Raw genomic sequence first — 24487 nt, forward strand, 5'->3', positions numbered from 1 at the left:
TTTGGTGTTAACATGGTCCAATTTGAATTTTTTCTTGTACGGAAGGAAGAGCAAGCCTTCTTCTATCATACTCTCAATTTTGGTCAACTTGCGCCACAGGGTCTCGGAGGAGATAGTGTTAGTTGAAGGCTACCAAACCTGCCATACACAGACAACTTCAGCTTTATATATAGAGAGATTATTTGAGCATCAAATGGCCATGGAGGTCTCTGTGAGTGAAGCAGCAATCAAATGGGTTCATAGGATAGATAGGGATCAAAGTTGTAAAGAAATATTTACTTGGTATAATGCCATGCCTCGACAGGCAGGTGTGATATAATTGAAAGAGCATGCGAGCTTAAGAAAGTTAATTCCAGCCTGTATGCGTATACACGTTCATCTTGTAGTAGTAAACCCAAGATAGTGATAGAATTGTGCTGTAAGAGAAAAAGAAATGGAGCCGAGGGAAGTTGTCTCATAGTTAGCTGATTGTAACCTTTCTCCCTCTGGCTATTTGTCTTTTGTGGCTGCCTGCTTTTGGCCATGACCCTGGTCATCTCGGTTCCCCAACTGATTTTGCCTTACCAAATTCTAGTATTTATAACTATGCAAAACCAGCTAGAAGGATAGAAATAGTGTTGAGAACAACAGATTTCTTTGGGGGTCTGTTATCTCTAATCTAGCTTTTGGTAAAATTGAAGAGGTCAGAAGGGTCAAGTGGCAAAGACATTATTCTGTTTAGTGAAGGCATTTGGTCAATGTAATTGCTGTCACTCACAGAAAAACTATTGTTTTGCCGTGAGAAAAGTGTTGTTGAACTGCTAAGTGAACTTTGGCAATCAAGAATCATGCCTTGTCTGCATGAAACCACTGCAAAGCACTCTTCTGCAGTTGATTAGCCCATTTTTTCAGGCTCAGAGTTGCTGAAGCATGGAACAAACTGCCTGCGTCAGTTGTTGACTGCCATGACACTGCATCCTTTAAGGCCCTCATGCTTTCCGAAATCTGCCGAAACTACACCTGATTATACATACACTTTAGATGAGTTGTAGTGCACCTGAGCACTGTACACAATGTTTTTATTATTATTATTATATCCCATTCTCCTAGATATTTAAAGCATCTCAGCTTCTGTAATTTGTTTGTAGCCATTGAAACATTTATTACGAGAAAGATTCCCCTGTGGTCATCTCTTTTTTCTTATTTCAAAGTCACAAAATATTTCTAGTCATAGTTTGAATTAGTAGTAGTCTTATGGGTACACATTTTTTTATTTGATCATCCATCCTGAACCCAAACTATTTGACCATTTCATGGATAGTAATATTGCTTTTTGCTTTTATTATTGCCTATATGTCAGCCGCTACAAGCATTTGATAACATACAAAATTAAAAACAATTCATATTTTAAACTTTATAGGTTTAATTCCAGTTTTAAATAACTGTATAAGAAAAAGGGTGCTGAATGTTTGCAAATTTTTAAACATAACAAAGAATTAATATATTTTGTTAGATAAAATAAATCGAAGCTGAAGTTTCTCCTTTTTACAAACATCATAAAGATCTTGAAGGTACTTGATTGCCCAATCTGCACTCTGATTTGTTCTGGGAATTCCCAGTTTTGATGGGTCTCGACTCCAAAAGATTTTTACAAAGTTCAATGCTTTCTTATGACCTTGCAGGCTACCACAACTTCTAATAATCATGTACCTTGAATATTTGGTCAGTAAACCAAAAATCTCCACAGCTGTAAGGGATGAATCGACACACATTGAGAAACAAAACTCTTTTCCCTGGTAGAAGAATAAATGCCAAAAGAGCTAGTATTGCTTAATAATTCCATCTTGCATTACTTAAGCTGGGTATTTTTTGAAACTTTACAGTAGGAAATTTTCTGGTTTCTTCAAAGAAATGAAAAACTCTGACGAAAAACAAATGTTGTCTCACCTTCCTGCTGACTTAGTAATCTTTTCTTCACAATTGTTGAAATTAACCTGGAGTTTCTTGTAATTACTTAGAAACTCTGGGATGAATGTATATTCAATATTGGGAGATGACTTTTTTCTCCAAGTTCATTATCCATTACAACATGAAGAACTCTATCAAGGATCTGATGCTGACAACCAATAAATTGCACTTCTTTCAAACCTTTTCAAGCAAACAACCTTTGCAACTAAATGACAATGCCATTTCTTTTCCCAACAGTGACAATCATCTTAACACAGTCCCATAAATTGCATTCATCTAAAACAGTTGTTATTCCTTTCACAACAGTAACGGCTTTTCCATTTAGTAATAAGAGTGCTTCTAACTTAACTTCTCCCTGTTCATTCTTTAAAACTAGAACTTGGTATTCTTGGTCATCTATACGTTTACCATCTAAATGCAATGACCAATTTTCTAAATGTAGTGTTTTCTTTATTTTCTTTTTTAGCTTAACAGCTTCTTTGATAATCAATCTGTAAATACCACATTAGAAGGAGTCTTGACATTGATTCCATCTTGAGATAATTGTCGACAAACTGTTGCTGCTTTTTGGGTTGATAGCTTGGAAGATATTACTAACTTGGTTGCAGTTCCAGTTTTGCTATACTTACTCCTTGTTTGTGTGGATTCTTCATCTGATTTTTCAGAGTCTTGATATTCACATTCTGTCTCTGCTTCAGACATTGCCAATGATACAGGAGTTGCTCTGGTTGAAGTTGTCATCAAGAACTCTTTTCTTTTTTTGGATGGATGGATAGTTTTGGAATTGGCTGCCTTTCCAGTTCCATACCCAACCTGTCTCTTGCTTTCAATTTCTATCCTTATTACACACCCATTCTCCATTTTCCTTTGTGATGTCAAAAATTCCTTTCAATGAATCATATTTTCATCGTTTTACACATTTATCATAGGTATTCAGGACTTTTTCTACTTTTGTTTGTACATTTTGAATTAATATGGGAAATTTAATTTCTTTTGCCATAAAAAAGTTACTTCTTTCGAAATTTCCTTTGTTCTTTATTTCCTTCCTTTGATGGTACCTCCAAGGAACAGGTAGCAACCATCAATTTGAAGTTTGATTGGTATCCTGCAGTTGCTTTCCAAAGAATGCTCTTCTAGAGGAACAGGTCTTCTTTTCCTATGTGAGTCTTGAAATTGCATGAGATTCTTCGTCCAGATTTTTCTGTTTCTTTGAGTGACACAAGCACTTCTCTTATCAGACATTATTTTAGATACTCTAGTTGGATAAGCCTACTATTCTGAAAAACAGTTAATATAGTCAGAGTTTTTAGCTTCACAGAAATGAAAAAGGAGAGGAAGAGGCTATTTCTTAAAGTAAGGTCTAAGTAGTAACAAATTAAAAACTCTATAACTCCCAAGCTACTTAAACTTGAAAACTGAAATTTGAGATTTTCTGCTTCTGCTTTGCATAATGTAGACCCTCTGTGTAGAAACTACCTACTTCTGAGTAGATACTGATATTCATCGACAAGAAGAGGCTTTAGCTATGGGTTCGGGATTATCACCAATAATAGCCAATATATATATGGAATACTTTGAGAATTTGGCTTTAGGATCAATAGCACCTAAGCCAACCCTGTGATGATCCATTTATTCTCTGGCCCTACCTGGAAGACGTCCAAGTACTGCTAGATCATATGAACTCAGTAGAGCCCTCCATGAAGTTCACAATAGAAAAAGAAAAAAGAGAATCAGCTAGCATTCCTGGAAATATTAATAAACCGCATTGAGTATGAGTTCGGGATATCTGTATACTGGATGCCAACCTTCAGAGGGCGATACCTTGACTTCAATATGAACTGCAATATATTAAAATCAAACTTTGCATCCGACATAAGTGGACCGAGATTCGATTTTCACGAATCCTTGAATGAGGGCCTATGTCGGAACACCACCCCATGAACCCCGGAAAAAGGAAAGACTACCGAATAAGGTAAGTCAATGTCTCGCATTCATGTAGGGTGCATAAATGTGCGTGGCCTGATGCCGAGCTGGAAGCAAGGGCGCTTCCTAAATGACATCAGGTCACAGGATTTAGATGTTGTTGTTGCTACAGAAACCCTGTTGAAGGACCAAGAGATCTGCCTCCGCTGTTTGGCGGTTACGAGAGGATTTTCTTTCCGAGCCGTCCTCCCAGTGGAAGTGGGGTGTTGGCCCTGTGGAAAAAAAACTGGGTTTCTGAGAAAAAGTTAATTTTTTTCAGATCCAGAAGGTAGGCAAAAAGGGTTTTCTAGCATATTAGGATGGGTAATATTAGCATGTTACAGGAATTCATTCAACGGAAAAGGAAAAAAATTCAAATTCGCCCCTTGCCTTTTTCTGAACCAAAATAAGGGATTTGCAGCATATTAGGTCAGGGTACTTGATTCGACGCAAAAAAAAAACGAATTTTTTTTTTTTTTTTTTGTGAAAATCGTGCAGGTGTTAATCTGAAAATTTACCCTCTCTTTTTCTCTCTCTCTCTTTCTCTCTCTCTCTCTCTTTCTCTCTCTCTCATTCTCTCAAGTTTTTCTTTTTAACCCAGTTGTTCATTGTAAATTTGTTTTCATTAACTTCCTGATTCAGCTGAAAGAGACTTTTAATTAGTGAGTCTTCATTATTTAGTTTAAAAGCAAAATAAATTAAGTATATTGATTTTATTTTTTCTTCATTCAGACACAATAGAGTAAGCTGATAATGTAAGATAGTGAAATGGAGGTGTTTTTTGGGGGGTTTTTGCGACGTTCATGTGTTTCTTACTGGATCGGGAAACTGAATTCCAATGAAGAGAGTTTTGCTCGTCTGTTCCACATCTCCATCCTTGTAAAACTATTTTCTCCAACATCTCTGCCTTTGTTCTAAAGACTCCGCCGCTTACGACGACGAGGGTCCCAGCTGATACGATCAACGGAACAGCTTGCTCGTGAAATTAACGTGCAAATGGCTGAGCATTCCACAGACACGTGTACCCTTAACGTAGTTCTCGGGGATAATCAGCGTGACACAGAAAGTGACAAGGCTGACCCTTTGAAATACAAGTACAACTCATTTTTGCCAGCTGAGTGGACTGGAGCAACGTGAAATAAAGTGTCTTGCTCAAGGACACAACGCGTCGCCGGGAATCGAACTCACAACCTTACGATCATGAGCCGAATGCCCTAACCACTAAGCCACGCGCCCTCACCTGCCTTTGTTACCCTTCTGCTGTAATAAGACAACCTACAGCTAGGCAATGGAGTTATCTCCCTTACAACCCATCACAGAAACTCACTCCTCCTCTTTCTGTCTCTGTCTCTCGCTCTCTCTCTTTCTGTCTCTTCTCCTCTCTCTCTCCCTTTCTCTATCTCTCTCCCCTCTCTGTCTATCTCCCCCTCTCTCTTTGCCTCTGTCTCTCTCTCTCCCTCCCTCTCTCTCTTTCCTCCTCTTTATCTTCTGTCTCATCTCTGTCTCTCTCTCCTCCTCTCTCTCTGTCTCTCTATCTCCTTCTCCCCCTTTCTGTCTCTGTCTCTATCTCCTTCTCCCCCTTTCTATCTCTGTCTCTATCTCCTTCTCCCCCTCTCTGTCTGTCTCTCTATCTCCTCCCTCTTTCTGTCTCTCTCTTTCTCTCCCCTTCTTTATCTTCTGTCTCTCTCTCCTTCTCTCCTCCCTCTCTGTCTCTCCCTGTATATAATCTCTCTCTCTCCTTCAAAACCTGTCATGTGCCATTTCAAGATGGTCGTCCCTCTCTGGCCTTCCGTCGGTCTCTGAATTTCGGCCTCCTTCTTTCTGGATCTACCAACTTTCTTCATACATGTTTCTCATCGCTGATTATTAATTAATTCCTTCTTCCAAAATGACGTCCGTTAAAGTAGCCGTGCGTGTGAGGCCCATCAACCAGAGGCAAGAGCCTTTCATCTTTCCTTTCGCATTGTTTTTATGTCCAAAGTAAAACTTGCTGGTCACTAATTGCATATATAAAATACTTATATATATATGTGTGTGTGTATATATAATATCAATATATAATACGTGTGGTATTATTGATAAAGTGTTTGATTGACTGTAAAACCTGTCAGCTGCTTCCTTTATTTCTTTCAGGTCAAATCTTTTCCATTGTCAGCAGAGTTTATATTATTTATGAAACTTTATAACACTAATTGTTAAGCATTTTAATGTTTGCTTCTCATAAAACGGTGTGTGTTTAATTTACCGTTTAATTATTACTTACGATGGTGCTACTTGAGGGGAACAGTGGTCCCGGTGCGCGCACTCGCCTAGTCGCGCATCCGCGCTAGCTAGTCGTGACTGGTCGATCCTTACTTTGTGTTTTTGTGTGTTTATTTGCTTTGTTTAACAAAAATTATTTATTTCGTGTTTTATTTACTTTGCTGAGGAGTCTAGTAGGATCGACTAGTCACGACTAGCTTACGCGAGTGCGCGCACTGGGACCACTGTTCTCAAGTTCTTAATTGTTATTTACGATTATTTAAGACAAACACAAGTAAAACGCAAATCCTTTCCACTTTAATATCCTCGTCTATATTTAATTTCATCAATTCGCTTCGATCTCTTTAGGGTAAACAAAATAAAAAAAGTTTGGTAAATATATTCATTGTTAACGAAAGTTATTTAATTCATGGAAACAAAGAGGAGACATTGCTGGGTGGAAGCTTTATCATGTGTAGCTATGTGTCCGACTTTCTGAGGTTCAATCTTCAAAGACTTCCTCAGTTAGTATCATTGTTGTGGGACGAATTAGTTCATGGCATACTCTCTCTCCTTGTAAAACAGTCTTCTATTTCCAAAATAGATAAAGCTGGCAATGGTTATTTTCATGTTTGCATTTAAGGTAGAGAATTGTTGATAAAAACTTTATAAACAGTGATCTCATCTAAAGTTCTTGTTCCCATAATATGTAAAATTAATTTGGTAAGATCTATGGGACCCTTTTCTGGGATGAGTCCTGATTACAGGGACATCGTTTATCAAGAATAGAATAACAAAGGAACCTCTACATGGTTGCTCAGCACGGGAGAAATAACAGCAAAACATCCCTCAGAAACACACTACTGTCTTTCTAAATGAAGGACACGTTGGGTAAAGTTGTCCCCGACATAGGAAAAGACAAGGTTGTCACAACTGGAACGCCTTTGATTATAGGGTTGCCTAATTAGGACTTACCTTGGGCTAAACAACAACAGATCGTGATTTCGGTGAAAGTTTTAGACTAAATATTTTGGGCGATGAATTTCTTCTATTTTAGCAAAATATCTTCAATTAAAAAGAAAATAATAATAATTTGAAACCTTTATATATATATATATATATATATATATATATATATGAAAAAACAAGTCAAAAATAGAAAATGCTAAAATAATTTTATAGTGAACATTTCAGTACCGGTTTCGGTCATTTTGAGACCTTTTCAACTGTAACGATTAAATAATTAAATTTAGAAAAATTAGAAGAAAAGTTTTTTTAAAAGAATATTTCTATAGTAGTGTTCAGATTTAAGTGGCATTCTGCCTTTCTCTGACTCCCTTGTTTGCACTTGTGTGTCGGAGGTCGTTGTGAGTTCTTGGAAGGGTAGTAGAGGAAGAAGGCTGGTGGGGAAAGGGGGATGGGAGAATCTGGGAGTGCCCTGATGGTCGTATTTTGAATGGTCAGTGGCGGCTGGCAGTCTCAGTTCAATTCAGGAGAATATTTATATTGACAGGCTTGTTTATAGAATTAGCGTAGGTTTATAGAATTAGCGTAGGTGTTATACTAAAAAACATTAGTGACAAAGTTAAGGGGTAGGGGGTGGAGAAGGAGAAGATGACGATGATGGTGGTGGTGGTGATGATTATGACGACGATGATAATGATGATGATGAAGAAGAAGGAGGAGAAGGAGAAGATGGTGGTGATGATGATGACGACGATGATGATGATAATGATGATGATGAAGAAGAAGAGGAAGAAGAAGACATTTACATACACACACTTGCTCCCTTTGTTTTAAGCCCTTCATTTATTCTATATAAACATATAAGGCAAATTTTAATCGCTTGAACTTTATCCTTGTAACCTATTTAATCACTTTGTAGTCGAATCGGATCTACTTCTAAGTATATGAAGTCATAACGCACTTGTTTGGGGTTAATTATTGCATATTCAGTACTTGCATGAACTCTCGAAGACAATTTAATTCATTCACACTCTTAAAATATATATACACTCGTTTTGTTTACGTTCAACTTTTTTTTTACTGTTTGTCTACAATCGTTTCATGAAGAAGAAAAGCTGTGGTTTGTCACAGATGGATCGAAGCAGGACAGGATTTCTAATTATGTCAATACTGCGAAGTTTTTTTTTTTTTGTTTTTTGTTTTTTCTAAAAAAAGAAAATTCGATTTACTATTAACAAATTGATTTTGTTACTTTTGCAGTTTTAGACATTAAAGTGAACAAATTCACAACTTTTGAAGACGTTCTCCTTCGAGAAATTCTACACAATCGCTCCACCTATTCGAAATAACAGCCAAATCTCTCTCATATAAACACCCTAACCCATCTTTAAGAAAGTATACTTTGTCCCGAGTATAGCTGAAATGTTTGTTAATCATCATTTCTTCTTAATTAGGGCCGACCTGGGGTTCAACACAGCAACATTCAAATATCTGAATGAGGTAAATGTTTTGTCAGTGTTCCTAGTGAAGTATTGCTTTCTGTGTACATCTTCAAACACCCTGGGTTATTTCGGTATGAGTTCTGCAGCAGAATTCAACGATATTTTTCCTACACTCAAATAACTCTTGGCTTTGAAACACTTTAGTAAAAATTACTTAAATTGAAAATATAACGCCAGCAAAAGAAGATCTATTGTTTAGGAAATAATATAAGGACTAATCCCTTTTCTTTTTGAACTTTTCTTAAAAGCCAGGCTTTATCACTTCAAAGTCTCGTTCAGAATTTGCTTGTTTTCCCTTCGTCATAAACTTTCTCTTCTAACTTCATCTAACTTCATCCCATGACTGATGACACAGCTTCCCTGGCACCGTTCTCTCAGTGTCATTTTGTTTTATTTTCTTCTTGTCTTTGTGTTAGTTAGCTTTTACAAATCAGTTTCACATACTTCAAAAACGTATAAATCAAAAAGTTTTCTCATTACAAATTATTCCCATGCCATGGTGTTTATATATGTTAGACCTGACCGTCGTCACCCGATATTTCATTTAGATATTTTGTAAACACTGAAATTGTCATTGGTAACTTCAATGCTTACGACTATTCTTGGCTCCCAGACTGATGCCATTGGCATAGAACTGAACTATTTACAATCCTCGCCTTCCTACATCAACTAGTTTCATACAGTTCTATACTTAAGAGTTGAGGAATTATGTACATTATTTACATTTGACGGATATTTGTCCTTATCTTGTTTGTTGTTAACACAACGTTTCGGCTGTTATACCCCCCAGCCTTCATTAAGTGTCTTGGGGAAGTTTCGAATCTGGGTTCTCATTCCTATGGTACTTTTCGCTGTTGTTGTTGTTATTATTCAGGTCACTGCTTGGAATCGAACTCGGAATTTTGGGGTTAGTAACCCGTGCTCTTAACCACTACACCATATGGCTAAGAGCGCGGACGACTAACCCCAAGATTCCGAGTTTGATTCTTGGCAGTGACCTAAATAATAATAACAACAACATCGAAAAATACCTTAGGAACGAGAACCCAGGTTTGAAATTTCCCCCAAGACATCTGATGAAGGCTGGAGGGTATATCAGCCGAAACGCTGTGTTAACAACCGTCAAATGTAAATAATGAACTAGTTTCATTCTCTATATGTGTCCCTGATACTCTGAATACATTTGAACTCTTTTTAAACTCAAAACCCAAGGTCTGCCAAACTGAAATTGTCTTTGCCCCTATCAGATCATGCCTTCTGCAACTGCCCATCACAAATCCACACGTAACGTCCCACCACCTCTTGGACTATAGAGGATTTCAGTTTAGCTGGCTGGTTGGGGTTCTGTTATTCATAACTACTAGTTCTATGCTAAGTGACCGGCATGAAACTTACCGAAACTCAGATACTCCTGCATCAGGCAAAGCATAAAGCAGTCATCAGCCACCTTCAGTTCATCATCCTCTTGTAGGTTTACCTGCTGATGGTTCCTGTCGATCATCTAGTGCCAGTTCATCTTTGGATGTCCCCTTTGCTGTTGCCCCTGAGGGTTCCACTTAAAGACTTGTTTAGGAGTCTTAGAACATTTCCCAGCCAACTCAGTCAGAGATGGTATATGGTGATGGATATTGTGCATTGGCCTGCTCTCCTCCTGATGTTGATGCTAATAAAGTTGTTCCATTTTATATCTGATATTTCCAGTGTCATCTTCTGTCGTGTCAGAAGCATCCAGTTTCTTTTCTTGAATGGTTATCAGGTGTTGTGTTCCTGAACCATATAGAAAGGTGGAAAGCGTATTGGAATGGTATTTGGTTAGACGCATTCAATGCATTCCGTTGGCATGAAACCCCTCTCAAATACACTCTATCATCTTACATTCTGTCTCCTCTCTCTTCCTTTTCTTCCACTACTACAGTAGTCACTCGATACTCCTCAGAGGTGGGTGGTCTTATTCCATCTCCATTTAGGTACTCCTGATTTATTTGTCTCTTTTTTTCATCGCCCATATTGTATCCAAACTCCCAGACCCTATACTCTCTACTATGTTCAGTCCTTTCTTACCAGAAAATCAACTCTTTGGACATTTCTTCCTAAATTTTTTTCCTGTAATCATCAACTGGTAATATTTTAAATGGAATATTGAGGAAATTGATCTCACTGGCTTTGCAGTGCCTCTGAAGGTCCATGGAGACAGCTCCTTTCTCCAGGCCAAAGTAATACAAAAATATATTCTCCTGGATAAGCCACTAGAGTTTGTTGTTATATCTTTTACATTGTCGGAAGGAGCTGTTTTAAGTTGATGTTCCTTTTTGTACAGTTGACTGTAAAAAGTCATGTGTAAGGAGGACAATATCACAGAGCCAACATTTTTGAGAATGAAAGAAAGGACTTGTAGTTTGGAGGGGGAATTAGGATGGAGTAAATACCTATTTCTTTACTACCCACAAGGGGCTAAACATAGAGGGGACAAACAAAGACAGACAAATGGATTAAGTCGATTATATCGACCACAGTGCGTCTCTGGTACTTAATTTATCGACACCGAAAGGATGAAAGGCAAAGTCGGCCTTGGCGGAATTTGAACTCAGAACGTAACGGCAGACAAAATACCACTAAGCATTTCACCCGGCGTGCTAACGGTTCTGCCAGCTCGCCACCGTAAACGATGATGATGATGATGTCTCTTTTTTTCATGAACACAACAGAGATTTGGTGTGAGGTGTTTATGTTGCATGTGAATAATGCATGCAGAAAGTTTAGGGAAGTATGAAGAGGGGTTTCATTTGCATAGGAATAAGTATTGTGGGAGGGAATGACAAGTAGGTAGGCTGTTGATGTATAAGGGCAGAGTGTAGGGGAACAGAATCAAATTTCAGATCACAGCTGCATTGACAGAGAGAGCTCAATAGATACACGTTTCAACTGTGTTGTTGTGTAGACCCAAGTATGTGTGTATGCTACACACACACACAAATAAAGCCACATGGCCCAGTGGTTAGGGTGTAGCACTCGTGATTGCAAGATAAGGGTTTCAATTCCTAGACCGGGTGGTGCGTTGTATTCTTGAGCAAAGCGCTTCATCTCATGTTGCTCTGCAGTCACTCCAACATCTGACATATGCTACATTGTGCAACATCATCATCGTTCGACCGTGGTCGAGACAATGGAATTTACTGTGTTACGCCAGACCTCACGGTCCATCATAGCATTACGGAGGTCCTGTTGCTGGATGCCTGTATCCCTGGAGATTACATCAGGGTAGGAGAGTGTGCGCCCTCTGGTATCGCGAGCAGATGGCTTCCAGGGGAGAAGAGTAGAAATTACCTCGTTTTCAGCTCTACAACAATGTCCAGCAAACTGGACTCTTCTACCTTTCACAAGAGATGACACAGGTGGTAGTTTCCCATATATTTGTACTTTGGTTGGATGACTCTTCCGCAAGAGATTTTGAGCTCTCATAAGGAGGCAGGTGTAAGTTCCATCCAACCACCTGTCAAGCTTCTTTGATAACGTCCAGGTTTCTGAGCCATATAATAGAATTGGTTTGACTGTGGCTTTGAAGATTTTAAGTTTGAAATCTCTACTTAGATTTGATGACCAGATCTTCTGCATATCATTACAGGCAACGTTGAATTGATGGAGGGAATGAGCTTTACCTACAGCACATACATTTGGTCACTCTAAACAAATTATCTGTACTGGTCGTTCAGTAAAAAGTTGTGGCACCTCATCTATCATTTACAACAGAAGAGTCCACCACCACTGCCACACAAACACACATTTGGAAGGTTGTTTGTTATGGCTGGTCAGAGAGTGACCTTAGCTGTGTAGGTCACTTGTCAAACTCAATGGCAAGATACACTATCTGTGGGTGTGAGTGTGCACTCTTTTAAAGAATAACGGATATTATGATTTTTACTTTTAAGTGGTCTTCTCGCTCGTTGTCTGTAATTATTTCTTGATTGCTTTTTACCTTTTATGGTGATACTTCCTAACTAATCTTTTGATTCGGCTACAATTTGTTTTACTATTGTATAAAATTGTCTGCTGCAATCTCCAGACATAGCTGGTCTGGGAACCATTTACAGCCAGTGATGACCGTACAATATCTCTGGTGGTCAACCCTTTAGCTTTCACATCATTCTGTCAAATGTATTTGCTTGTTTATTCAAAGTGCTTTGAATTAATCCTGCATTATCCTGTAACTTGAAGATTTCAATGATATGATAGTTTATTTTTTGAATTACATTAAGATTGGAGCCTGGTGCAGCCATCTGGTTCGCCAGTCCTCAGTCATTCGTCCAACCCATGCTAGCATGGAAAGCGGATGTTAAATGATGATGATGATGATGATTACCGAGTAGGAGTGAGAGGCCAAATCTGGTTGGCTTGAACATAAAACAGGTAAAATATTTTGGCCAGATATCATCATCATCATTATCATCGTAATTTAACATCCATTTTAAGCCATGAAGCTGGCAGAAGGGTTAGCACACTGGGCGAAATGCTTAGAGGTATTTCGTCTGAGTTCAAATTCTGCTGAAGTCAACTTTGCTTTTCATCCTTCCGGGGTCGATAAATTAAGTACCAGTTGCGTACTGGTGTTGATCTAATCAATTGGCATCCTCCCCCCAAATTTCAAGCCTTGTGCCTAGAGTAGAAACAAATTTAACATCTGTTTTCTATCCTGACATGATTTGACACAGCTGGTCAGCTGGAGGGCTGCTCAAGCTTCAGTTGTCTGTTTTGGCATGGTTTCTACTGTTGGATGCCCTTTCCTAATGCCAACCACTTTACAGTGTACTGGGTGCTCTTTACGTAACATTGACATGGGTGCTTTTTATGTGGCACCATCACAGGTCCTTCTTACGTGGCGCTGACACAAGTGCTTTATACATGGCTCCAGCATGGGTACTTCTTATGTGGCACTGGCATGGGTCTTTTTATGTGACACCAAAACAGGTGCTTGCTTGAATGCTTTAAACACTTAAGCACTAAAAACAATGGCTTCAGAGACAATACCCTATGATTTTTAACTCTTCTCAATCTCAAAAATCTCAGACGATCATCATCATTATCATCATTTGGCAGTTTTAAATGGTTTCAAATTTTGGCTCAAGGCCAACCTCATCAGGAGAGCAGGCAAACTGAATACATTGACACAGTGTTCAAGTGTTGCTTATTATATCAACCTAACCTCATAAATGGCCAATGTAATTGGTAATAAATTATCTGTTGACAGGGACACCAGAAGTCAGGGATTGCACCTCACTCCTTTGCTCTCTTGTCAGGCTAATGTGTTTGTGTGTGTGGTGGTGGTGGTGGGGACTATGGTGTTATGTAAACACCTTTTCTTATGTGTGTCCCCCTACCTCCAGCTTGCCTTATATATTTCCCATGCTTTTGGCTATAGAGTTCTTTGTTCTTGAGTGAACCACAAGTCACCTTGCTGCTGTTAACTCAATGTGTCTGTCCCAGCCATGACTATCCTGTCTGCTTGTATATGAGGGAGACTACATGGTGGTTTAGTCATTAATGATACAAAGTTGCCATTAATGATAACCTCTGCCATTGTTCTCCGTCACAGAGGAAGTCTTGTTTAGTGTCCACTAGCAGTATCGCCCGGCGTTGCTCGGGTTTGTAAGGGAAATAACTATATAAGCATTTTTAGAGATGTAAAGTATAATAGCCATCTCAATATGGCTAACCATAAAGGGGGGGGTTACTGTAGCTTTTTACGTTCTGAGATTTAATAATACATTTTTAGAGAGTTACTTCCCTTATATATGCCAAAAATGCATTAAAAATGGGAAAAAATTGATGGTAAATTTATTTTTATATCGTAGACTTATCGTAGACGCGCGCTAATACCCAGAAGGGCTCGATATGAATCACGACTATAAGATACACTGCACCGCAAAATGTGGGAGTAGTTAGGAATCTAAATCGTAGGAGACAGACAGCACACGACCTCACTTTTATATATAAAGATTAGTCTTTTGATGATATGATCAAACTCTGTTGGAAATACTGACCTCAGTCAACCATTCATTGGTTGTTTCAACATTTCTGGTTCACAGAAGACACTTCATTCAGCATTTCTAGACTTTTGCAAACCCTTAATTTTTATACTTTACTTATTCTAGTCGTTAGACTTTGGCCATGCTGGGGCATCACCTTGAAGGATTTTGGCAGATGCACAGGGGCAATAAACACCGAAGATGTACAGAAAACAGATTCCATCACATGCAAGGGGAAAAAACTAGAAGTAGTTGATAGCTTCCATTACTTAGGTGACCAAGTCAGTAGGTGGGGGTACTCTGAGAGTGTAGCTGCTAGAATAAGAATAGCCTGGGTAAAGTTCAGAGAGCTCCTACTTCTGCTGGTAACAAAAGGCCTCTCGCTCAGAGTGAAAGGTAGACTCTATGATGCATGTGTGTGAACAGCCATGTTACGTGGCAGTGAAACATGGGCTGTGACTGCTAAGGACATGTGTAGGTTTGATAGAAATGAAGCTAGTATACTCTGCTGGATGTGTAATGTCAGTGTACATACACGACAGAGTGTAAGTGCCTTGAGAGAAAAGTTGGACATATGAAGCATCAGATGTGGTGTGCAAGAGAGACGACTGCACTGGTATGGTCATGTGTGGCATATAGATGAGGACAGCTGTGTGAAGAAGTATCAAAGTTTGTATATGAAATCCATCTTTTTTTCTACTTCAATTATTACATGTTTTTCTCTCATATGATACACACATACAGGCTGAGTAAACTTAAATCTGTAGTCATAGTCTCACATTGGTTCAGATTCCAAACTGAATCTTTCAATTCTCCTTTGGCATATTGCCTATTCAAACGTCAAAAGGAACAGTGACAGATGGATGTTCCACTTAGCCTTTTCAGTCAACTGGATCCCGTAAAGCTATTCTTCTATATAATATACCCATTTTTCTAGCTTCTTGGCCTGAGAAACAATAAAAGTAATTACCCAATCAATGACGGGTATTACTGCTAGTATGTATATATTTGTGTGTGTGTGTGTACATGTATGTGCACACATACACACACACACACACACATATGAGCTTCCAAAGTTTCCATTTACCAAATTCACTCATAGGCATTGATTGACCCTGGGCTGTTGTAGAAGGCACTTGCCTAAGGTGCCACACAGTGGCACTGAACCCAGACCAAGTGGTTGCAAGGTGAGCTTCTTAACCACACAGCCATTTCTATATAAGTTTATCATCTTTTGTTGTCTGGGGAGAGTCATTTTCGTTTTGTGCCCTATAATGTAACACACTCACCGGTAAAATTTCCACTTATTTTTATTTTCCTAAAATTTTCGTTGCGTCTTGCAACCTTTTCAATAGTCTTGACTCTTTTTAATAGCTAATTTCTAGATAAATGGAGGAGATACCATATTCTTCCATATAGTCTGATAGACTTACCGATCAAAGATGTTTGAGTGATCAGCTTTTGTCAAATGACCTGCACAAATGATTTGTTTATTGTGATCAGATGTATGCACTGGACATTAGTTCCCTCCCTCCTCCATCAAATTAATGTTACCTGAACAGGTGCCACAGTGTGCATCACGCATTAAGTGTTGAAGTGATTGCAGCGTAGCATGAGATGAAGTGTTTTGCTCAAGAGCATAATGCACCACCCAATCTAGGAATTGAAACTGCAATCTCACGATTGTGAATGCATCACTCTAACTACTAGGCCACGTGCCCTCCTGATAATATATAAATCCACAATTGTGAGATAAAAAGCTTAGCACCTTCTTATCTGTTCCCACCTTTAAAACTTTAAATATTGAGATCACTGATTCTTTAAACACTTCACTGCTGCATTGTAAAGGGCGTTTAGCATTCAGATCACTCTGTTAAATGTAATACTTATTTACAGTTGGTGTGAGAAGCTGGATCTGGCCAGGTTGAACATAAAACAAGAAGAATATTTCGGCCAGATACGGCTGGATCAAATGCTAAAGGGTTGGGAGGATGACCATGGGATTGCACCTAGAAAATTACCCTCCAGGGTACAAGTCCGGGCAAGATTGTTTATGGAAGGCCAGCAGTCGCCCATGCATACCAGCCGCCCCTCTCCACACCACTGATGTTATCCAAGGGAAAGGCAAATTCCGATGCACCAGTGATGTCGCAACTCGTTTCTATAGCTGAGTGAACTGGAGCAACGTGAAATAAAGTGTCTTGCTCAAGAACACAACATGCAGCCAGGTCTGGGAATCAAACTCACAACCTCACAGTCGTAAGCTTGACACTCTAACCACTGAGCCATGCGCCTTCACATTATATATATATATGTATATAAAGGGTTAATTGTTAATTATTCATGTCATAAGAATTTGGGAACTTGGGGAGATGGGAAATAATTCGTTTTTAATTATGGAACTCAAAGTAAATAAAATTTGTAAATAGTTATTTCAAATTTTTGCCACAAGGGCAGCTTAGGGAATGGGGGAATGAGTCGATTACATCGACCCCAGTGTTCAACTGGTATTTATTTCATTGACCACAAAAGGATGAAAGGCAAAGTTTACCTTGGCAGAATTTGAACTCAGAACGTAGTGATGGGTGAAATACTGCTAAGCATTTTGTCCAGCATGCTAACGATTCTGACATCTCGTTGCCTTATTAAACTTATAAATAACTAGCAGAGTTACCCGGCGTTGCCCGTGTTACATGCAATTGAAGAACTAGACTTTTCTGTTATATTTTCTGTAATGAACTGGAATACCTATGTTTCGAATTTCATCAAAATTGCAGATTTACACACCCTAAAAAAATTATAATCTTGCCACTTGTATCCCATACTACTGATTTTTATGTGCATATTCCAAAATTCCAGTCTTATAGAACCTGTTAAAAGGATTTTGCTCCTGAAAAATGGAGGTCATGGAGCTCTAAAATTGGGGGTGGGCGTCTTAATGTGAACCAGAGAATTTGAATTGTTGAGAATCTTTTTAACTTGGGTCCTATATCTATTGTTTGAATTTCTTTGAAATAGGAAATATATGTTCACTGGGTTTGTAAAAGAGAGCAAAGCTACAGGAAACCAAAAGACGAATGATCACAATAAGCAGTCAGCTACAGTACCCTAGTCATTACCACTCCCAATGTAGTATTCCTCACCATCCAGGTGACAGGCACAGCAGTAAGATGCATTACGAATCTATAGCAATTGGAAGGGCATGACCCAACTGAAATAAACATTAACAACTGTGTGACGTGAGGGCTAAGGAGAAATGAAAGTTGGAGTTTGCAAATGACCACTATACTGATACGTAACTGGACAGAATAAATTTACAATCTATAAATGTCTTTGAATAACCAGTCACTCATCTGGGAAGGCCTTGAAATCAACGTTACTATCTGGGGACTATGTGTGACCCAGTGATAATAAAAAGACTGAAAGGAGGTCTGTAATCAAATAACTTTACTCAACACTTTGCAACTGAATCAGTGGAGGCAAAGATGCCTCATTTACTTGACAATTTATGCAGCACATTGCAGAAATCACAATCTAAGTGTATGTCAAAGCAAACTCTTACACTGTTGTACCATTGAATTACAAATAATGCTCATCTTTTATGCTCAGGTGATCCTACAGCTTCCAAGAGTACAACTGTATTTGTCTTTGCTTAGATAAAATTACTAAATTGTGGGTGTTAAGTCCCCATGAAGGGGTCTTTCTAATTTGTAAGAAGATGAAATTTTATAAATATTACTTTATTTGTATATAATATCTATGGTTAAAATTTCATCAACAGCAAAAATATATGAATTGTCATGGGGGTTGTGGCCCTTATGCATAGAATATAATTTCCAAATTCCTGAAAGATCTATTCAGTACTTTTGACCTAGTTTTGAATCATAAAAGAAATGACTAAAATTTGGGAGTTAAGGCCCCCATTAGGGTGTCTTAGAATCCTCATGTGAAGTGGAAACTTTGAGAATACTTCTTGATGTGTGTCAATTACCCGTGGTTGAACTTTCTCTCACTCTTTCTTCCTGTTTCTTGGGTAACGCTGCAATGGACTGGCGTCCCGTCCAGCTTGGGGGAACACATATGCCACAGAAACTGGGAAACCGGGCCCATGAGCCTGGCTAGGCTTGAAAAGGGCGCATAAAATTTTAAAAAAAGTTTTGATAACATTACTATGTACATTTAAAGGACTTAACGAGAAAAAGAAGTTAACGAAGGATTGTACATGTATGTTGATAAATGAAAAAGAAAATAGCAAAGTGTCAAATCTTTTGAAAAGAAAGTAATTAAATAATTAATCAAATTTATCTGACAGTGTACCTTGAAATATAGCTGGTATATTTTATATGTCAAGTGTCGTAATGAAAAGACATCCTGTCCAACCCAGCAATTAATCAAAGTATACACGTCCTCTTGGTTATTTTAGTCATTTTTATTCGTACTGTTAGAATGAATCACCTGTGTTCTGCTACTAGTTCGTGCAACATAATATTGGTCATTGTAACTGCTGCTTAGACCCAAGCCAAGACTTTACAGAAGTTAAATATAATTAGACATGCAACTGGAGGTCTGACTAGTTTCTGTGTCAAGCTATGCAGAACACACTATGGATCTATTTATAATTTCGCTTTATGTGAATTTTATTTAAGGAATAATAAGCAAATGGTTTTGAAATATGAGGTTTATAAGGGTAATGAATAAAAAGGCATCTTTGAAAAGGCTTTTCTGTTAATTATATAGCATATCTCTTATTAATTAATTAAAACAGTATATACTGGATCTGATGTGTAATTAGAGCAATTAGACTTATTGATATTGTAAAGAATAATTCACACACACACACACATGCACGTACACACACACACACATGCATGTACACACACATGCACACATACATGCATGTACACACACATGCATGTACACACACAAAACAAACCATACTATGCTCTCAATATCTTTTCTCTTTTTGTCTTTTGTTTTACTTGTTTCAGCCATTGGACTGTGGCCATCCTGGAGTACCTGCCTTATATGGTTTAGTCAAACAAATCACCCCCACTGCTTATTTTAAGTCTGTCTTTTTTGCTGAACCACTAAGTTATGGGGACATAAACAAACCAACAGTTACCAAGCAATGGAAGGAAAATAGCACAGACGCACACACATGCATGCACAGACACACACTCACACACACACACACACACACACACATACATACATACATACATATATATATATATATATATATATATACACACATATACACGACGGGCTTCTTTCAGTTTCCGTCTACCAAATCCACTCACAAGGCATTGGTCGGCCCGGGGCTATAGCAGAAGACACTTGCCCAAGATGCCACGCAGTGGGACTGACCCCAGAACTATGTAGTTCGTAAGCAAGCTACTTACCACACATCCACTCCTATGCCTATAACTGACATTTATTGAAAAAGAATCCTTTTATTTCCAGCAGAGTTAAAAGTTCATGGCATTTCTTCCTCCATTCTTTAATTTTTGCAAGTATGCTTGATCAGGGCTGACTCGGGGTCCATACAATAGCAAAAAGGGACATTTCAAAACATCACTAACAGAAGTAGTTAATAATATTTAGCAGCATCAGGCAAGGACCCTAATACTGAAAATTGACACAGAGGAAAGCTGTAGTCTTTACAATAAACAAACAGTATCAATATTGCAGCATGGAAGGTGTTTATAAGCCATTTAAGAAACACACAGAAACCATTGGATTCACTTCAACATCATCATCATCATCATCATCATCGTTAACGTCCGTTTTCCATGCTAGCATGGGTTGGACGGTTCGACCTGGGTCTGGGAAGCCAGGAGGCTGCACCAGGCTCCAGTCTTGATCTGGCAGTGTTTCTACAGCTGGATGCCCTTCCTAACGCCAACCACTCCGAGAGTGTAGTGGGTGCTTTTTACGTGCCAGGCAAGGCTGGCAATGGACATGATCGATTGATGCTTTTTACGTGCCAGCAGAGGCTGGCAGTGGCCACAATCGGTTGGTGCTTTTTACGTGCCACCAGCACGGAAGCCAGTCAAGGCGGCGCTGGCATCAGCCATGTTCAGATGGAGCTTTTTATGTGCCACCGGCACAGGGATCACAACTACAATTTCCATTTGATATTTATTTTGATGTTGATGTACTTGACTCAATAGGTCTCCTCAAGCACAGGATCGAAATAGTGTTTCTTTACTTGCCACCTGCACAGAAATCAGTCCAGCGGCACTCAGCACAGAATTTTGTCAGTGAACAGGTTACAGTCTCAAAGCAACGAAAATACTTTGGCTAATTAAATTTAAATGTTGAAGAGAATCTAACAGTTTTTGTGTTTTTAAATAGCTTATAAACACCTTCCATGCTCTAATTGTTTTTGTTTCAGCACACAATCTCAGATCAGGTCACTTGCTATGCAAGTACATCTCTGTAATAGTATCAATATTAGTATTTAATTTGTTGTTTTGTTCAGGTGCAGTTCCTTCTAGTTGGGTTTAAATCTCTATTTACATTTTTATCTGTAAATCTGTGTTTAGATTGAGTAGCAAAAACTTACCTTGACAAACTATTAAAACCTGTTTTTTAAATAGAGAAAGACAGTATTGTTTAAACAATGCAGTCAATGAGGTCATAAGAAATGTTATTTTATTTTTGTACTGGTAAAGTCTCAGAAACTATCAAATTGGTGCCACTCAAAAATAAGCCTGCAAAAATTGTAGAGAAACATAGGTGATACCATAGAGAAGGGAAAAGATACCAAATGCTAGCAATGAGATTTTTGGCACAGGTGTGGCTGTGTGGTGAGATGCTTGCTTCCCAACCACATGGCTCTGAGGTCAATCCCACTGCATGGCACTTTGGGCAAGTGTCTTCTACTACAGCCTCAGGCCAACCAAAGCCTTGTGAGTGGATTTAGTTGACAGAAAATGAAAAGAAGCCCATCGTATATATGTATATGTATTTATATGTGTATGTGTTTCTCCCTACCACTACTTGACAACCGTTGTTGGTGTGTTTACATCCCTGTGACTTAGTGATTTGGCAAAAAAGATTGAGCTTCAGAGATGAGATGACAAACAACTGAGATCCGTGCTAACATGGTGTATGACTGAGTCATTCAGCCGATGCCCCAGTATGAAAATAATCTAATATTCTTTTCTACTCTAGGCACAAAGCCTGAAATTTTAGGGGATGGGGCTAGTCGGCTAGATCGACCTCAGTACACAACTGGTACTTAATTTATTGACCGTGAAAGGATGAAAGGCAAAGTCAACCTCAGCGGAATTTGAACTCAGAACGTAAAGACAGATGAAATACCTCTAAGCATTTCTCCCATCGTGCTAACGTTTCTACTAGCTTGTTGCCTAATATTAAAACAATGATGATGACTGTGGCAGAGCTACAGTGTGTGCTGCTGAGGGCTGCTCTTCAGTTCCACTCACCTATTGCCAAAAACGCTGCCTCAGGAAAATGTTGCCTGGTGGAGTAGCCCCCCCACACACACACACACTCCGGTTATGCTACTGGATGATGGTGATGATGATGATGATGATATAAAGGACACCTGGTGTGACTGATGTGAAGAAATACTTTTACAATAAACTGTTGTGAATCACTGCAAACACAGGTAAGCAATGGATAACTCACCATCTTAGCTAGCAGGAGGTTTTAACAGTCGTATAAAGGAAGATCATTATTGATACACTAGGCACCCATATTGGTATGTTTATGTTCCCGTAATTTAGTGGTTCGGCAAAAAGGACCGATAGCATAAGTACTATCTAGGCTTACAAAGAATAAATCCTGGGGTCGATTTGATTGACTAAATGCAATGCTCCAGCATGGCCTCAGTCAAATGACTGAAGAAAGTAAAAGAAAAAGGAAGAATATTTAAAAGGTGTCCTAGGAGGGTTTCTAAGTCCTGATAGCTACCAAGCTCATTAATATGCAATTCTCACCCCCCACCCAATAATGAATCATTCATTTCTTAAAATTATCTCCCCATCTTTTTGTGAGCCACCAACAATTACTGTTTGTTCTTTGTTTTCTTTTGCCTACTAAGAGAGGAATTTCACTGTCTTAAGAAATTTATGCCCATGTCATTCAGTACACTTGTACCTATTTGTATCACCTCAATTGAAGCCATTAGATTATTTCAGTTATTTGGCTCACCTCCACCTAATTTGGTCTTATCTTTAACTAGCAGTATCGCCCCACGTTGCTCGGGTTTGTTTCGACCCTTTAGAATTGGAATTTTTGAAAAGTAAAAATTTTGCATTATGTAGTTTGTTATTCTCTTTTAGTGAACATTTTTCTGGTTGAAATACACCGAAAAATGGCAACACAGCAGTCAATCGTAAAAAATAGGAATTTTCATAGAAAAAAAGCACCTTTTTGATGTAAATAATTTTTGGTGTTAACATGGTCCGATTTGAATTTTTTCTTCTATGGAAGGAAGAGCAAGCCTTTTTCTATCACACTCTCAATTTTGGTCAACTTGCGCCACAGGGTCTCGGAGGAGATAGTGTTAGTTGAAGGCTGCCAAACCTGCCACACACACACACAACTTCAGCTTTATAGATATAGAGAGAGATTAATTTATTTTATCTGTTTCAGTCATTAGACTGCAGCCATGCTGGGGGTACCACTTTTAAGGGTTTTAGTTAAACAAATTGAGCCCAATACTTACTTATGGTTTTTTTTTTTTTAAGTCTGGTACTTATTGCATCGGTCCCTTTTGCTGAACCGCTAAATTACAAAGATGTAAGTAAACCAACACCAGTTGTCAAGTGATGGAGGGACAAACACACACACACACACACACACATCATCATCATCATCGTTTAACATCCGCTTTCCATGCTAGCATGGGTTGGACAGTTCGACTGGGGTCTGGGAAGCCAGGGGCTGCAGTCTGATCTGGCAGTGTTTCAACAGCTGGATGCCCTTCCTAACGCCAACCACTCCGTGAGTGTAGTGGGTGCTTTTTACATGCCACCGGCACAGGGGCCAGGGAAGGCTGGTAACGGCCACGATCAGTTGGTGCTTTTTACGTGTCACTGGCACGGAAGCCAGTCAAGGCGGCGCTGGCATCGGCCACGTTCGGATGATGCTTTTTATGTGCCACCGGCACAGGGATCACAACTACAATTTCCATTTGATTTTTGATGTTGATACACATATGTATATATGCATGTATACATTATATACATATGATTGGGGTTCCACACAGTTCCCGTCTACCAAATTCACTCGCAAGGCATTGGTCAGCACAGGGCTATAGCAGAAGACACTTGTCCAAGGTGCCATGCAGTGGGTCTGAACCCTAAATTACACGGTTGTCAAGGGAGTGTCTTAACCACCCAAGCCATGCCTGCCTGCATCTGTATGTCAGGTGTAGAGTTAGGATCTGATTTATTGCGCTGTCAAAGTCACTGAGTAAAAGCCATTAATAGTTATAGCTGTCCTAATTTGGCTCTTTCGTTTTCTCGTACAGAATAACCTAGTTGGAACAGGAATTTTAGAAATAAGCACCAATTTAAGACACGAAAGGCAGTAGTGTTCTCATTTCTCTTTTCTGCTTTAAATTGGTACTTATAGCTAAAACCATGACACATTGAAAATCTCAATGGTTCATTTATTAATTCAATGGATTATTTATCTGAATAACATCTCTAACAATATATATATTCTCTACTGTAGATTTTTTTGTGTCAGTTTTGCATACATCCTTCCTATTGTAGGTTTGTTACCATATTTGGTGGCATATAAAGCACATTTTTTTTTTACCAAAAAAAGTTGTCTCATAAAAAAAATCACCCAGGTTCTATATGTAAA

General features: G+C 38.8%; 1 protein-coding gene and 1 long non-coding RNA gene across 5 annotated transcripts in view; one reads left to right on the forward strand and one right to left on the reverse strand.

Annotated features, from left to right (window-relative positions):
* Positions 1-1958: 1958 nt before the first annotated feature.
* LOC118765372 lies at positions 1959-22970 on the reverse strand. The gene is made up of 3 exons (XR_005001211.1): positions 22959-22970; positions 16287-16294; positions 1959-2036 (listed from the first exon to the last, which is right to left on the reverse strand). It is a non-coding gene; the product is annotated as an uncharacterized LOC118765372 (long non-coding RNA).
* LOC115217138 (kinesin-like protein KIF16B) overlaps positions 5633-24487 on the forward strand; it is a 117470-nt gene continuing 98615 nt past the window's right edge. For all 4 annotated transcript variants that reach the window (XM_029786751.2, XM_036507298.1, XM_029786752.2 and 1 more), the window contains exon 1: positions 5633-5844. In XM_029786751.2, coding sequence (XP_029642611.1) covers positions 5798-5844 — 47 coding nt within the window. In that variant the 5' untranslated portion in view covers positions 5633-5797. The remainder of the gene's footprint in view (positions 5845-24487) is intronic.

Source organism: Octopus sinensis, linkage group LG11 (assembly GCF_006345805.1).
Source record: "Octopus sinensis linkage group LG11, ASM634580v1, whole genome shotgun sequence".
NCBI lineage: Eukaryota > Metazoa > Mollusca > Cephalopoda > Octopoda > Octopodidae > Octopus > Octopus sinensis.